The 15,697-nt window shown below is 60.8% G+C and overlaps 1 protein-coding gene across 4 annotated transcripts in view; it reads left to right on the top strand.

The window, feature by feature from the left end:
- NOS3 (nitric oxide synthase 3) overlaps window positions 1-15,697 on the top strand; it is a 105,097-nt gene that overhangs the window by 16,800 nt on the left and 72,600 nt on the right. For all 4 annotated transcript variants that reach the window (XR_003998260.1, XM_030546588.1, XM_030546587.1 and 1 more), the window contains exons 4-10: window positions 5,375-5,537; window positions 5,932-6,023; window positions 6,819-6,960; window positions 7,209-7,348; window positions 8,962-9,136; window positions 11,153-11,254; window positions 12,587-12,781. Coding sequence is in view for 3 of the 4 variants with exons in the window: in XM_030546588.1 (XP_030402448.1) it covers window positions 5,375-5,537; window positions 5,932-6,023; window positions 6,819-6,960; window positions 7,209-7,348; window positions 8,962-9,136; window positions 11,153-11,254; window positions 12,587-12,781 (1,009 nt within the window). In the remaining variant the exon portion in view is untranslated. The remainder of the gene's footprint in view (window positions 1-5,374; window positions 5,538-5,931; window positions 6,024-6,818; window positions 6,961-7,208; window positions 7,349-8,961; window positions 9,137-11,152; window positions 11,255-12,586; window positions 12,782-15,697) is intronic.

The raw sequence follows: 15,697 nt of genomic DNA, 5'->3' as shown, positions 1-15,697 counted from the left end.
TTGTTCCAAACACAAGCCACCCAGCACATGGCCTGGAAAAACCTGAGAGTTCGGTCCATAGGCATGTCACTGCTAGGCTGAGCCACAAGGCATATCTACTTCTCTCAGGCCATGTCTACATCTAAAATTTTGCAGCGCTGGTTGTTACAGCTGTATTAGTACAGCTGTATAGGGCCAGCGCTGCAGAGTGGCCACACTTACAGCAACCAGCGCTGCAAGTGGTGTTAGATGTGGCCACACTGCAGCGCTGTTGGGAGGCTTCAAGGGGGGTTCGGGGAACGCGAGAGCAAACCGGGAAAGGAGACCAGCTTCGCCGCGGTTTGCTCTCGCGTTCCCCGAACCACCCTGCAAACCGCAGGGAAGGAGACCTGCTTGCTCGGAGGTTCGGGGAACGAGAGAGCAAACCGGGAAAGGAGACCAGCTTCGCTGCGGTTTGCTCTCGCGTTCCCCGAACCACCCTGCAAACCGCAGGGAAGGAGACCTGCTTGCTCGGGGGTTCGGGGAACGAGAGAGCAAACCGGGAAAGGAGACCAGCTTCGCCGCGGTTTGCTCTCGCGTTCCCCGAACCACCCTGCAAACCGCAGGGAAGGAGACCTGCTTGCTCGGGGTTCGGGGAACGCGAGAGCAAACCGGGGAAGGAGACCAGCTTGATTACCAGAGGCTTCCTCAGGTATGCTGGGATACCTGCTTATTCCACGGAGGTCAAGAAAAGCGCTGGTAAGTGTCTATACTTCATTACCAGCGCTGGATCACCAGCGCTGGATCCTCTACACCCGAGACAAAACGGGAGTACGGCCAGCGCTGCAAACAGGGAGTTGCAGCGCTGGTGATGCCCTGCAGATGTGTACACCTCCTAAGTTGCAGCGCTGTAACTTCCTCACCAGCGCTGCAACTTTCTGATGTAGACAAGCCCTTAGTGGGTCAGTTGTAGCTGATGGTCCTTAATGGGCCATCAAGCAGGCTAGGCAGTGCTGATGCCAAATTGTCTGGGGTGTCACCCAGAAGCACAGCACAAGTTTGAAATACAGACAGGATAGAGCCAATACTTATAACTGTAAATACAAAACTGATACATGCGTCCAGACAGCATAACCATAACCAGCAAACCATAACCTTGTCTGAGACACCTTATTAGACCCCCTTTATACAAGATTTGGTGCCACTGCAGTACCTTGGTTGCAACAGGGATCTATACGGTCCCAGTTCATGTCAGTAACGTCACACACCCCCTTCCAGCTGGGCATCCGATATCACCGTCCCCCAAGTCCCACCTCTATCCTTTGTCTTCTGTTCCAGGTAAACAGGTCGCCTGGGCCTCCTCTCTCAGCTGTCCTTTGTTTCCCTCTGGCCAGAACCCAAGCTGTGCCTCCCGGGTACCAGCTCCCCAGTTGCTAGAGTGTCCATTCTTCAGGCCATTGGCTGGCCCTCTGAAACAACAAATTCCCTCTCCCACCACCTCATTTAACCAGTAACACACAGGGAAACTGAGTTCCACCTCCTCTGCATGCAAACCATTGAAAACAAAAAGAAACTCCCCTGCTTCATCATACAAGTGCTTTGGAAGATAGAATTAAAATTCAAAATGTTCTGGACAAACTGGAGAAATGGTCTGGGGTAAATAGGATGAAATTCAGTAAGGACAAATGCAAAGTGCTCCCCTTAGGAAGGAACAATTGGTTGCACACACACTAAATGGGAAATGGCTGCCTAGGAAGGAGGCCTGCAGAAAGGGATCTGGGGGTCAGAGTGGATCACAAGCTAAATATGAGCTGTATTAGCAGGCATGTTGTTGTGACAGTCACAGGCCCGATGCTCTGGAACTGCACTGAATGGAGCCAGCCAGGAGTCTGGGTAGCATGACTCCTTTCAGGGTCACCTGGTCGCATCCCCCTCCCGGTTCGCAGTTAACAAGGAGCATCTGCCATCCCTTACGTGCAGGCAGCGGGAGCCTCCTCATGTGGCCCTGAGAGTCTCAGCAAAGTCACACACCCTTATCCCCACCACCCAGGCATTGGTGCAATACACAGGGAAACTGAGGCACACACCATATCCATGCAAAACAGTTAGACTCACATGCAGCATAACCAGGGAAAACCCACTTTGTTACAGTTATAAGCAGGACATGAGAAGTGATTCTTCCCGCTCTACCCTGCTCTGATTAGGCCTCAAATGGAGTATTGTGTCCAGTTCTGGGCACCTCATTTCAAGAAAGATGTGGAGAAATTGGAGAGGGTCCAGAGAAGAGCAACAAGAATGATTAAAGGTCTTGAGAACATGAGCTATGAGGCAAGATTGAAAAAATTGGGTCTGTTTAGTTTGGAGAAGAGAAGAGTGAGAGGGGACTTGAGAGCAGTTTTCAAGTACATAAAAGGTTGTTACAAGGAGGAGGGAGAAAAATTGTTCTTCTTAACCTCTGAGGATAGGACAAGAAGCAATGGGCTTAAATTGCAGCAAGGAAGGTTTAGGTTGGACAGTCGGAAAAACCTCCTAGCTGTCAGGGTGGTTAAGCACTGGAATAAATTGCCCAGGGAGCTTGTGGAGTCTCCGTCATTGGAGGTTTTTAAGAGCAGGTTGGACAAAGGAGGTCTAGATCAGTGGTTCTCAATGTGCGGCCCATGGGCCACATGTGGCCCAATCAGCATACAGCTGTGGCCCAGCTGTGTGCCAAAGGCTGCAGGGCCCGCATGGCTGGGTTCCAGGCTGCCAGGCTGTCCCGCTGGCATGGTGGGGCCTGGGGCTGCTGGGCGGCCACAATAGCTAAATTGCAGTGGAGTCTCTCTTTACTGGGGTTGATGGCCTGTAGACCAACAGATATTTTGCTGATCTATCTTCCAAATCAGCTATAATATGGGCATCGGCTAATGCTTGTTCAGTCCATGGGCTCTGCCCAAAGTTTTGGAAAATTTTCTCAAAAGGAGTAGTTTCCTGTGTGCATGGTACTTTTTTCTGCTCTTTTTGAGCTTTGTTTTTAGGGGATTCTTTTTGCCTGAATATATTTTTTTATAAATTTTGTTTACTTTATAATTTTTCTGTGCCCACACTTGTGCTGGGACATACATAACACGAACAGTCTGTACCCACTAAAACTCTGCCTGACAGAGCAGGAGGGGGGAACACTAAGCCTCTACCTTTTGGGCTCAATCCTGCTGTGACCGAGGGTATATTCACCTGTGCAATTTTTCCCTGACAGACGGGTAGGAGCGAGGACTCTAATCCTCCCTCTTATGACCCAGCACCTCTATGACCGGGGCTGTGTATAGCTAGACAGTCTGATTATCTCTTATTTGTATGATTTTCCCCAACAGAGGGGTCAGAGCAAGGACTCTAATCCTCTCTCTATTGCCCAGTATTTCTACGACCGGGGGTGTGCACACCTGTATGATTGGTCACTTGATACGGATGGGATCCCTTGTAGCAATATTTCTCAGTGTGTTCAACAGACACAGTGCACGTCTTCCCCCCCTCGCAATTCTCCACCAAAAATGTTCTGCTTATAAGAGGCACACGGGATCTTTTTCAGGGGAGAAGGCAATACGCCGCGTTTATTGAAGATACAACAATTAGCACATGCATTCAATCACACACACACACACACACACACGCTGGCCAGCCAGCCAATGTTACAGTTACCAGTCCAGAGTCCGGATCAATCTACTGGCCAGCTCGGTTGATCACGGGTAGGGAGGAGCTGGGTTCTGATGGTTGCGACACGATGCTCCGGGGAAGTCTTGGCAGGACGAACCCAGTGTTCCATGGCAAGGCCCCCGTTTAGACAGTGATCTTCCTTCATTGGGACCAGTGAGTTTTGCACCATCCTGCTGTAATTAATTGTTGTTTGACGAGGGCTTGGTTTTTACATTTTTGGGTATTGTTTTTAGGGAGTTACCCCAGCCTGGTTTACAGATATCTTGTCCCCACCGATAGGTGCTTGTTTTATTTTTAGCGTTGTTAATTTGCCATTTTTTGACAGTTCAGTAGGGGCGGGTTGTAATTTGCTGGCACTCTTGCATCTGGGTTTGGTTTTTTCCCAGAACATCTGGCTCGGCGATGGCCTTTACTTTTATATTTTACACCCACATTCCTCATTCACACACAACACAGAACTGATTTCCACAGAGCATTTTGAACAGGAACATCAAGTTGCAACTCACAAGAACACAATCACGACATCCTTTTACTGATTTTCACACGCTAAACCTACAACAAGTGGTGATCTTAAAATGTCCGTTACTGCCTTGAAATCAGCCCAGACACAGATTCCGGCTGAGACGGCCTATTAGGCCATTCCTTCTGCTATTTAGAAAGGGTGGCTAGCAGGATATGGTTAAGTAACAGACCAATACATTTCAGACATGCTACATTATTATGTTTATTTTAAATTATATTAAATTCATACATAAAATCCTCCTACTACAGTGGGTTCTGTAGCTGCCAGGCCTGCCCTGCCCCACATGGCGGGGTCCAGAGCTCCTGGGCTGCCCTGCCCTTCCCAGCCCTGCAGTGGGGTCCATTCTTGGCCCCACTCTGTGGAGGGGTCTCTGGGCAGGGCGGGCTGGGCATAGGAGTGGGGGAGGCACAGTGCTTCTCAGCCTGTGGCCCAGGTAACACATTGTGGCCCACAGTGATAAGTAGGCTGAGAACCCCTGGTCTAGATAATACATGGTCCTGCCTCAGTGCAGGGCCTGGACTAGCTAACCTACGCTTCTCTGGTGCACCCACACCTTGAATACTGTGTCCAGCTCTGGACGCCTGGCCTCGAGTGGAACTGGAAAAGGGTCAGAGAAGGGCAGCAAAGAGGACCGGGGGATGGAGCAGCTGCCACATGACGAGACACTAAAAAGATTAGGGTTGTTCCGCTTGGACAAGAGACGAGTGAGGGGATGTGATCGAGTGACTAAGGCCGTGTTATTTACCCCTCAGATAACACAAAAGCCAGGGGCCATCGGACAAAATTAACAGGCAGCAGGTTTAAAATAAAGCCAAGGAAGGACTTTGTCACCCAATGCCAGGGCTGCTGGGACAGTCTGTGTAGTGGGGGTGCCGAGAGCCACTGAACCGAACTGTAACCCTGGATTCATGGAAACCACTTCAAGACAGGGGGGTGCAGCAGCCCCCCCCCCGCCCAGTCCCAGCACCTCTGCCCAACACACAACCAGTGGAACTCACAGCCAGGGGATGTTGTGAAGGCCAAGACTATAACTGAGTTCAACAAAAGAACTAGATCAGTTCCTGGAGGGTAGGACCATCAATGGCTATTAGCCAGGATGGGAGGGACACAACCCCATGCTCCGGGTGTCCCTAACCCTCTGCCTGCCAGGAGTGGGGAGTGGGTGACGGGACGGATCACCCCACATTGTCTGTTCTCTCTCCATAGGGCTGACTCCAGGGTCCACATGCAGCGGGTGCAGGAGGTGGAGCAGGAGATCAGGGCCACGGGCACCTACCAGCTGCTGGAGCCTGAGCTGATCTTTGGGGCCAAGCAGGCCTGGCGCAACGCCGCCCGCTGCCTGGGCCGTATCCAGTGGAACAAGCTGCAGGTGGGGAGGGGGTACCACTGGTGCCAGCTGGGTTAGTACAGGGCAGTGCCAAGGACAGGACCCCCAGAGCTCCCCCTCCCCCCAGACAGGACCCCCCCAGGGTTCCTGCTGCCCCCCAGGACAGGGCCGCCCCAGGGCTCCCCCATACCACTCAGGCAGGGACCCCCAGGGTTCCTGCTTCCCCCAGGACAGGGCCCCCCCCAGGACTCCCCTCCCACCCCAGCAGGGCCCCCTGGGGTTCTTGCTCCAGGATCAGGGCAGAACAGGCACTTCCATGCCACTCATAGTGAGTGCTGGTCAGGGAGAACAGCGATGCCTAGGGGTTAGAGCTGGGGGATGTCATGCAGCGGGCCTGAGGGACTGCTTCTCTGCCGCTAACTGCTGCCCCCTGAAGGTGTTCGACGCCCGCGACTGCGCCAGCGTCCAGGAGATGTTCGGCTTCCTGTGCACTCACCTCCAGTACGCCACCAACCGAGGCAACCTCCGGTGAGATGCCTGCCTTCCCGGGCCCGTCCCCCATGGGCCCCACCCGCCTCCCCAGGCCCGTCCCCCATGGGGCCCACCCACCTCCCCAGGCCCGTCCCCATTGGAGCCACCCCCGACCCAGGCCCGTCTCCCATGGTCCCCACCCGCCTCCCTGGGCCCATCCCCCATGGGGCCCACCCGCCTCCCCAGGCCTGTCCCCCTTGGGGCCACCCGCCTCCCCGGGCCCGTCCCCCATGGGCCCCACCCACCTCCCCAGGCCTGTCCCCCTTGGGGCCACCCGCCTCCCCGGGCCCGTCCCCCATGGGGCCCACCCACCTCCCCAGGCCCGTCCCCCTTGGAGCCACCCCCGACCCAGGCCCGTCTCCCATGTTCCTCACCCGCCTCCCCAGGCCCGTCCCCCATGGGCCCCACCCACCTCCCCAGGCCTGTCCCCCTTGGGGCCACCCCCGATCCAGACCCGTCTCCCATGGTCCTCACCCGCCTCCCCAGGCCCATCCCCCATGGGGCCCACCCGCCTCCCCAGGCCCATCCCCCATAGGACCACCTGCCTCCCCGGGGCCCACCCCCCCATGGGCCCACCCCTCACAGGTCCACCCCCCCCATCCAGGCCAACCCTCCATGGGGCCACCATCCACCCAGGCCCTTCCCCACGGGCCCACCCACCTTCCCAGGCACACCCCTTACAGGGCCACTCGCCTCCCTGTGCTCCCCCCACACCTGGGCCCATGCCCCACGGGCCACTGGCCTCCCCGGGCCCATCCCCCCAGGCAGCTCTGACCCACGCCTCTCTCACAGGTCGGCCATCACCATCTTCCCACAGCGCATGCCAGGCCGGGGCGACTTCCGCATCTGGAACAGTCAGCTGATCCGCTACGCTGGGTACCCGCAGCCAGACGGCTCTGTGCTGGGGGACCCGGCCAACGTCGACATCACCGAGGTGGGGCAGCCGTGACTGGGGAGAGCGCCCTGCCTGCCCCCCAGGGCCCCCTGCCCGCAGCCCCGCCCCCCTTGCAGCACAGCCCTCTGCACTCCAGCATCCCCTGATGAGCCCCTCACCCCGCTCTCAGCCCCTAGCCCTGCCCCTGGCCCACTCTCAGCCCTGCCCCTGCCCCGCTCTCAGCCCCCCAGCCCCTGCCCCGCTCTCCGCCCCCGGCCAGGCTGTGTTCACAGACTCTCCCCTTGCAGCTTTGCATCCAGCATGGCTGGACGCCTGGGCGCGGCCGCTTTGATGTCCTGCCCCTGCTGCTGCAGGTGCCAGACGAGGCCCCGGAGCTTTTCCTCCTGCCGCCCGAGCTGGTCCTGGAGGTGCCCATCCAGCACCCCACGTAAGTACCGAGACGGGCAGAACTAGCAGGGCTGGGACCCTCCCCGTCCCGCAGTGCAGGTGCCAGTTCCTGTGATCCCTTGAGCAACTTGCCTAGTAGTGTGGGCAGGCTGGACATGGGGCAGTGCCAGGGGGCAGCACTGGGCACAGGGTGCTGCCAGGGAGCAGCACTGGGCTTGGGGGAGGTGCCAGGGGGCAGCGCTGGACATGGGGCAGTTCCAGAGGGCAGCGCTGGGCAGGGGGCGGTGCCAGGGGGCAGCGCTGGACATGGGGCAGTACAAGGGGGCAGTGCTGGGCAGGGGGCGGTGCCAGGGGGCAGAGTGGGGCAGGAGGTGGTGCCAGGGGGCAGCTCTGGGGTTGGGGGAGGTGCCAGGAGGCAGCGTTGGACATGGGGCAGTGCCAGGGGGCAGCGCTGGGGTTGGAGGTAGTGCCAGGGGGCAGCGCTGGACATGGGGCAGTACAAGGGGGCAGTGCTGGGCAGGGGGCAGTGCCAGGGGGCAGCGCTGGACATGGGGCAGTACAAGGGGGCAGTGCTGGGCAGGGGGCGGTGCCAGGGGGCAGCGTGGGGCTGGAGGTGGTGCCAGGGGGCAGCTCTGGACATGGAGCAGTACAAGGGGGCAGCGCTGAGGCTGGGAGAGGTGCCGGGGGCAGCGTGGGGCTAGGGCAGTGCCAGAGAGCAGCACTGGGGTTGGAGCAGTGCCAGGGAGCAGCGCTGAGGCTGGGGGCAGTGCCAGGGGGCAGTGTAGGGATGGGGGAGGTGCCAGGGGGCAGCTCTGGACATGGGGCAGAACAAAGGGGCAGCGCTGGGCAGGGGGCGGTGCCAGGGGGCAGCGTGGGGCTGGGGGAGGTGCCAGGGGGCAGCGTGGGGCTGGGGCAGTGCCAGGGAGCAGCAATGAGGCTGGGGGTGGTGCCAGGGGGCAGCGCTGGGGTTGGGGCAGTACAAGCGGGCAGCGCTGAGGCTGGGGGCAGTGCCAGGGGCAGCGCTGGGGCTGGGGGAGGTGCCAGGGGGGCAGTGCTGGACATGGGGCAGTACAAGGGGGCAGCACTGAGGCTGGAGGCAGTGCCAGGGGCAGCGCTCGGGCTGGGGGAGGTGCCAGGGGGCAGCATGGGGCTGGGGGAGGTGCCAGGGGGCAATACTGTGGCTAGGGCAGTGCCGGGAGCAGCACTGGGGCTCGGGGTACTGCCAGGGGGCAGCGCTGGGGTTGGGGCAGTGCCGGGGGCAACACTGGGGCTCGGGGTACTGCCAGGGGGCAGCGCTGGGGTTGGGGCAGTGCTGGGGGCAGCACTGGGGCTGGAGGAGGTGCCGGGGGAAGCGCTGGGGCTGGGGGAGGTGCCAGGGAGCAGCACTGCGGCTGTGGGTCCCAGTGATGGGGATGACTGTTCTGTCCCAGAACATCAGGTCCTAGCTGGGCTGGGGGCAGAAGGAGGCTCCCGGGAAAACTAATCCTCCTGCAGCCTGGCAGGAAGGGAGCCAGGTCTGGTGGCTAGAGCAGGGGGCTGGGCACCAGGATGCCTGGGTTCCATTCCTAGCGGTGGTGTAGGATGGGCTGTGTGGCTTGGGGCGCGTCCCTGCACTCCGTCCCGCCTGTGCCCTGAGTGTGATGTTGGGTGCAGGCTGGCATGGTTCGGGGAGCTGGGCCTGCGCTGGCACGCGTTGCCCGCCGTGGCCAACATGCTGCTGGAGATCGGGGGCCTGCAGTTCCCGGCCGCCCCCTTCAATGGCTGGTACGTGGGCAGCGAGATCGGCATGCGCAACTTCTGTGACAGCAACCGCTACAACCTGCTGCAGGTACGGGCTGCCCCCCAGCTCCCCCTGCCCCCCCAGCTCCCCCTGCCTCCCCCTCACCTCTACAACCTGCTGCAGGTACGGGCTGCCCCCCTTCCTCCCCTGCCCCCCAGCTCCCCCTGCCTCCCACCCCTCACCTCTACAAGCTACTGCAGGTACGGGCTGCCCCCCTGCCCCCTCACTGCCGCCCAGTTCCCCCCACTGTCGCCCAGCTCCCCCTGCCTCCCACCTCTCACCGCTACCACCTGCTGCAGATACGGGCTGCCCCCCAGCTCCCCCTGCCCCCCCACGGTCCCCCTGCCTCCCACCCCTCACCGCTACAACCTGCTGCAGATATGGGCTGCCCCCCAGCTCCCCCTGCCCCCCCCCACGGTCCTCCTGCCTCCCACCCCTCACCGCTACAACCTGCTGCAGGTGCGGGCTGCCTCCCAGCTCCCCCAGCTCCCCCTGCCTCCCACCCCTCACTGCTACAGCCTGTGGCAGGTACGGGCTGTCCCCCTGCCCCCCCACTGCCGCTCAGTTCCCCCCACTGTCACCCAGCTCCCCCTGCCTCCCACCCCTCACCGCTACAAGCTGCTGCAGGTACGGGCTGCCCCCCTGCCCCCTCACTGCCGCCCAGTTCCCCCCACTGTCGCCCAGCTCCCCCTGCCTCCCACCCCTCACCGCTACCACCTGCTGCAGATACAGGCTGCCCCCCAGCTCCCCCAGCTCCCCCTGCCTCCCACCCCTCACCACTACAACCTGCTGCAGGTACGGGCTGCCCCCCTGCCCCCTCACTACCGCCCAGTTCCCCCCACTGTCGCCCAGCTCCCCCTGCCTCCCACCCCTCACCGCTACCACCTGCTGCAGATACGGGCTGCCCCCCAGCTCCCCCTGCCTCCCACCCCTCACCACTACAACCTGCGGCAGGTACGGACTGCCCCCAGCTCCCCCTGCCCCCCCACGGTCCCCCTGCCTCCCACCCCTCACCGCTACAACCTGCTGCAGGTACGGGATGTCCCCCTGCCCCCCCACTGCCGCTCAGTTCCCCCCACTGTCCCCCAGCTCCTTCACTGCCCCCCAGCTCCCCCTGCCTCCCACCGCTCACCGCTACAACCTGCGGCAGGTACGGGCTGTCCCCCTGCCCCCCCACTGCCGCTCAGTTCCCCCCACTGTCGCCCAGCTCCCCCTGCCTCCCACCCCTCACCGCTACAACCTGCGGCAGGTACGGGCTGCCCCCCAGTTCCCCCCACTGTCCCCCAGCTCCCCCTGCCTCCCACCCCTCACTGCTACAACCTGCTGCAGGTACGGGCTGTCCCCCTGCCCCCACACTGCTGCTCAGTTCCCCCCACTGTCACCCAGCTCCTTCACTGCCCCCCAGCTCCCTCTGCCCGCCACTGCCACCCAGTTCCCCCCACTGTCGCCCAGCTCCCCCTGCTTCCCACCCCTCACCGCTACCATCTGCTGCAGGTACGGGCTGCCCCCCAGCTCCCCCTGCCCCCCCACTGCTGCCCAGTTCTCCCCACTGCCCCCCAGTGCCCCCTGCCTCCCACCCCTCACCGCTACCACCTGCTGCAGGTACAGGCTGCCCCCCAACTCCTTCACTGCCCCCGAGCTTCCCCTGCCACCCACCCCCTACTGCTACAACCTGCTGCAGGTACGGGCTGCCCCCCAGCTCCCCTGCCCCCAGCTCCCCCTGCCTCCCATCCCTTACCTCTACAACCTGCTGCAGGTGCAGGCTGCCCCCCAGCTCCCCCCTGCCCCCCTGCTCTCCCTGCCCCCAGCTCCCCCTGCCCCCCAGCTCCTTCACTGCCCTCCAGCTCCCCCTGCCACCCACCCCCTACTGCTACAACCTGCTGCAGGTTCAGGCTGCCCGCCCACCTCCCCCTGTCCCTGTGGAGCAGGGGCAGGGCTGGGGGCTGGGGGTGATGGTCCCTGTGCGGCAGGAGGTGGTGTGGGGGCAGGGCTGGGGGTGACGGTCGCTGTGTGGCAGGAGGTGGTGTGGGGGCAGGGCTGGGGGTGACGGTCCCTATGTGGCAGGAGGTGGCCCTGCACATGGGGCTGGACACTGGGAAAACCTCATCGCTGTGGAAGGACAAAGCCGCTGTGGAGATCAACGTCGCCGTGCTGCACAGCTTCCAGGTATGGGGATGGGGACGGCGACTGGGTGTGGGGAGAATGGGGGAGTGTCACAGAGTGTGGGGGAGTCAGTGCCTTGCACCCCTCTTCCTGGGACTCACAGTGACTCTCAGGCAGCCAGTAAAACAGAAGGTTTATTGGACAACAGGAATGCAGGTTACAGCAGAGCTTGCAGGCACAGCCAGAACCCCTCAATCGAGTCCTTCTGGGGGTTCAGGGAGCTTAGACCCCAGCTGGAGGTTCCCTGCATTGCACCCCCCAGCCCAAACTGACCCCCCAAAAACCCTCCAGCAGCTCTCTTCCCCCGCCCCTCTCTCCTGTCCTTTGTTCAGTCTCAGGCAGAAGTTGTGAATTCTCCCAACCCTCCTGGCTCAGGTAGATTTACTCTCATCCCCAGTGTAACCTCCCTGCAACATTCCCAGGTCATATCCGCCCTGCTCCCTGCTCTGCACATCAGGGAACAGAGCTATGGGGGGCATTCCAAGCCCATACAGCCCTGGCCCTGACGCAGGTCCCTCACCCACTCATGGGCTGCAGGTGTAACCCACACACCTCCTAGGAGTGGGTGCTGTCCCTCCAGTGGCGCCGAGACCACGTAGCGAGAGGGGGACAGAGTCTGTCTGCTGCAGCCTTAGCTCATGCATTGAACTCTGGGCGTCCCAGGTTCAAGCCCGCCTGCCGCCGACCGGGCTCTGGTGCTGTGACACGGGTCCTGGGTCTCTCCCTCCCTCTGTGAGCTGGGCCCCCTGCCTCACTCCCGGGCCTCCGGAGTCCCCTGCCCTCAGACACACCCTGTCCCACAAACTCCGAGAGCTGGGGCAGGAGCCTGTGGCAACTGGGAGCAGATCACACGCATGCACATATGTAAACACAGGCAAGCACTCGCCAGCTGTCACAGACCCACAGGGTCGGGGCTGCGCCCCCAGTTTTGGGACGGTTTCTGGGAGGTCCCTTCACTGGGGCAGCCCCCCTGGGGGTCCCGCTCTGCCTCCAGGGTGAGCCATGCAGCCTCACCGCCCTCTAGGCCTGCAGCCCCCTCTCCCCTCCCGTGAGCTCCGAGACAGCCCCTGAGGGAGACTTGGCCGCTCGCAGGGATCAGGGCCCCTTGCCCAGCCCCGGCAGCCTTTGGAGTCCCAGTTCCCAGGTGTGGAGCAGGGTGGGCACTGTTCATTCCCAAGGGAGGCGGCAGCCTGCCCCAGAGCCACACGCAGCTCAGAGACCCCACATGGGCGCCAGCTCCGGGAGGTGACTGGGGAGCCTGGCTCAGCGGGCGTGACTTGCTGCCCAGGGCAGGGGCTGGCTCTGCCATCTGTTCCTTTCCTTCCACCCCCCTAGGTTGCCAAGGTGACAATTGTGGATCACCATGTGGCCACGGAGTCCTTTGTCAAGCACATGGATAATGAGCTGCAGACGCGCGGGGGGTGCCCGGCTGACTGGGTCTGGATCGTGCCTCCCATCTCGGGCAGCCTCACGCCCGTGTTCCACCAGGAGATGGTCAACTATCTGCTCTCTCCCTGCTTCCGGTACCAGGTGGGTCCTGGATCCAGGTCTGGATTAGTGCAGGGGCTTTAGGGGCTGCAGCCCAGGGCCCTGGGCTAAGGGGGACCCCGGTGCTGCAGGGCTCAGGCAGGCTGCCTGCATACCCTGTCCCAGAAGCAGCCGGCTGCTGGCACATGTCTGCAGCCCCTGGCGAGGGGAAGGCAGCTCCATCCCCGCAGCTCCCATAGGCCAGTTCCGCTGCGGAAGGGGTGCTGGCGGGCACGGGCAGCGCATGGAGACACACTGTCCCCCTCCCCACAGCGGCGTCCAAAGATGTGCCAGCAGCCGCCCACTTCTGGGAGTGGCATGGGGCCAGGGCAAGCAGGCAGCCTGCCTGAGCCCTGCTGTGCCACCGGCCGGGAGCCACCTGTGGTCGGAGACCCCTTCTGGACCCCACGCCCTGCCCCAACCTGGAACCCCCTCCTGCACCCAAACTCCCTCCCAGAAAGAAACTAATCTAACAGCTGTTCGAGTGTTTGTTCATGTCCATTCCAGTCAGGTGTGTGTGCGCACGTGCTCCGTAGCCGGAAGATTTTCACCCTAGCAGCATCTTTGGGGTCAGCCTGGGCACTCCTGGAGTGGTGCCATCATGGCGCCCAATAAAGGCCCCTGCCGACCTGCCACCCCCTCAGGTCCTTCTCACGCCAGTGATGGTAGCTGAGATTTCCCTGTGCTCTTGCTTTGGCTCCTGGCTAAGCAGTACTTTCGCTGGAGCTAGTTACTTCTAGTGGGTCAGTGTCAGCAAGTGTGGGGGAGTCAGGGCCCTGCACCCCACTACCTGCGATTCCTGGGACTCTCAGCCAGCCAGTAACACCGAAGGTTTATTAGACGACAGGAACACACCCCAAACCAGAGTTTGCAGGCAGGGCTGGCTCTAGGCCCCAGCAAACCAAGCACATGCTTGAGATGGCACAATTTCAGGGGCAGCATTCTGGGCACCTGTTTTTTCATTTTTTGCGCTTCAGCAGTTGTGCTCCCGGAGGTTTTTACCTAGAGTCGGCCCTGCTTGTAGGTATAGAAAACAGGACCTCACAGTCAGGTCCATCCTGGGGGCTGGGGAGCCCAGACCCAGGCTCTGGGCATCCCACCAGATGTCTCACCCAGGCACTCCTTCCCCCGGCTCCTCCTCCAGTCTTTGTCCAGTTTCCTGGACAGAAGTTGTCAGCTGGCCCCAGCCCCCTCCTGGGCTCAGATCACGAAGGGAAGCTACTGTCCTTTCATCCCTCAGTGAAGTCACCCCCTTATGTCCCATTCCCATCTAGTATCAATACAGATAGTAAACTACTAAAACTCCCACGCAACATTCCCAGGTTAATACTCCCTATTGCATCACATCGCTCCCCCCTTGAGACTGACCTGAGCGGGGTCACTCTGCCCAGTGACCTGGGGAAGTTCAGGGCCCCCTCTCCGGGACAACGTGTCCCCTATCAGGTTGGCACTTCCCTTCACATGGACCACGTCCATGTCATAGTCCTGCAGGAGCAGGCTCCACCTCAGGAGCTTGGCGTTGGCTCCTTTCATCTGGTGCAGCCAGGTCAGGGGAGAGTGGTCGGTGTACACGGTGAAGTGTCGCCCAAAGAGATATGGCTCTAGCTTCTTAAGGGCCCACACCATGGCCAGGCATTCCTTCTCGATGGCCACGTCGTTCTGCTCCTGGGGTAGCAACTTCTTGCTCAGGTACACGATGGGGTGTCTCTCCCCCTTTTCATCCTCCTGCATTAATACCGCCCCCAGTCCCGTGTCTGAGGCGTCGGTGAACACCATAAAGGACTTGTCAAAATCTGGGTTTGCCAGAACTGGGCCACTGACCAGAGCCTCCTTCAGCGCCCGGAGAGCCTGCTGGCACTGCTCAGTCCAGATCACCTTGTCTGGCTTCCCCTTCTTGCACAGTTCAGTGATGGGGCCGGCTATGGCACTAAAGTGGGGCACGAACCTTCGATAGTACCCCGCCATCCCAATAAAGGCCTGGACCTGCTTTATGGTTTGGGGAGCATGCCAGTCTCTGATCACCTCCACCTTGGCTGGTTCCGGCTTTAGGCAGCCGCTCCTCACCCGATAGCCCAGGTAGAGTACTTCAGCCATCCCCACCTTGCACTTCTCAGCCTTTACCGTTAACCCAGCCTTTCGGAGTCGGTCCAGCACTTGTCTAACCTGGGACACGTGGTCCTTCCAAGTCTAGCTAAAGACACATGTCGTCAATATACGCCACAGCAAAACTCTCCATCCCCCTCAGTAGCTGATCCACCAGGCGCTGGAAGGTGGCCGGTGCTTCCTTGAGGCCGAAGGGCAGGATCAGAAACTCGTAGAGCCCCAGAGGGGTGATAAAGGCCGATTTCAGCCTGGCATCTGCGTCCAGCAGCACTTGCCAGTAGCCTTTGGTAAGATCCATGGTGGTGAGGTACCAAGCACCTCCCAGCTTGTCTAGGAGCTCGTCAGGCCTGGGCATGGGGTAGGCATCAGATACGGTGATGGCATTGAGCTTTCGATAGTCCACACAGAACTGGATTGACCCATCCTTCTTGGGGACCAGCACCACTGGTGAGGCCCAAGGGCTGGAAGACGGCTGGATCACCCCCAAAGCCAGCATGTCCCTGACCTCTCTTTCTAGGTCCTGGGCAGTTTCCATGGTGACCCGAAACGGGGAGCATCTTATAGGTGACCTGGTCTCCACCCGGTGGACAGTCAAATTAGTGCGTCCAGGCTGGTTGGAAAACAGCTGTCGGTATAGATGCAGCACCCCCCTGATCTCAGCGTGCTGGGCCAGGATCAGCTGATCAGAGAGGGGAATCGCCTCCAGGGGGAAACTAGTTCTTGTCCCAGGCAATAGATCCACGAAAGGGTCATCTCCCTGCCCCTCCTAATGTCCACACACGGCCAACACCACATTCCCCCTGTCATAATATGGCT

This window comes from Gopherus evgoodei, unplaced genomic scaffold (assembly GCF_007399415.2).
Source record: "Gopherus evgoodei ecotype Sinaloan lineage unplaced genomic scaffold, rGopEvg1_v1.p scaffold_47_arrow_ctg1, whole genome shotgun sequence".
Lineage (NCBI taxonomy): Eukaryota > Metazoa > Chordata > Testudines > Testudinidae > Gopherus > Gopherus evgoodei.
The sequence above is the reverse complement of the archived record's forward strand: the minus strand, read 5'-3'. Positions and strand labels throughout refer to the sequence as shown.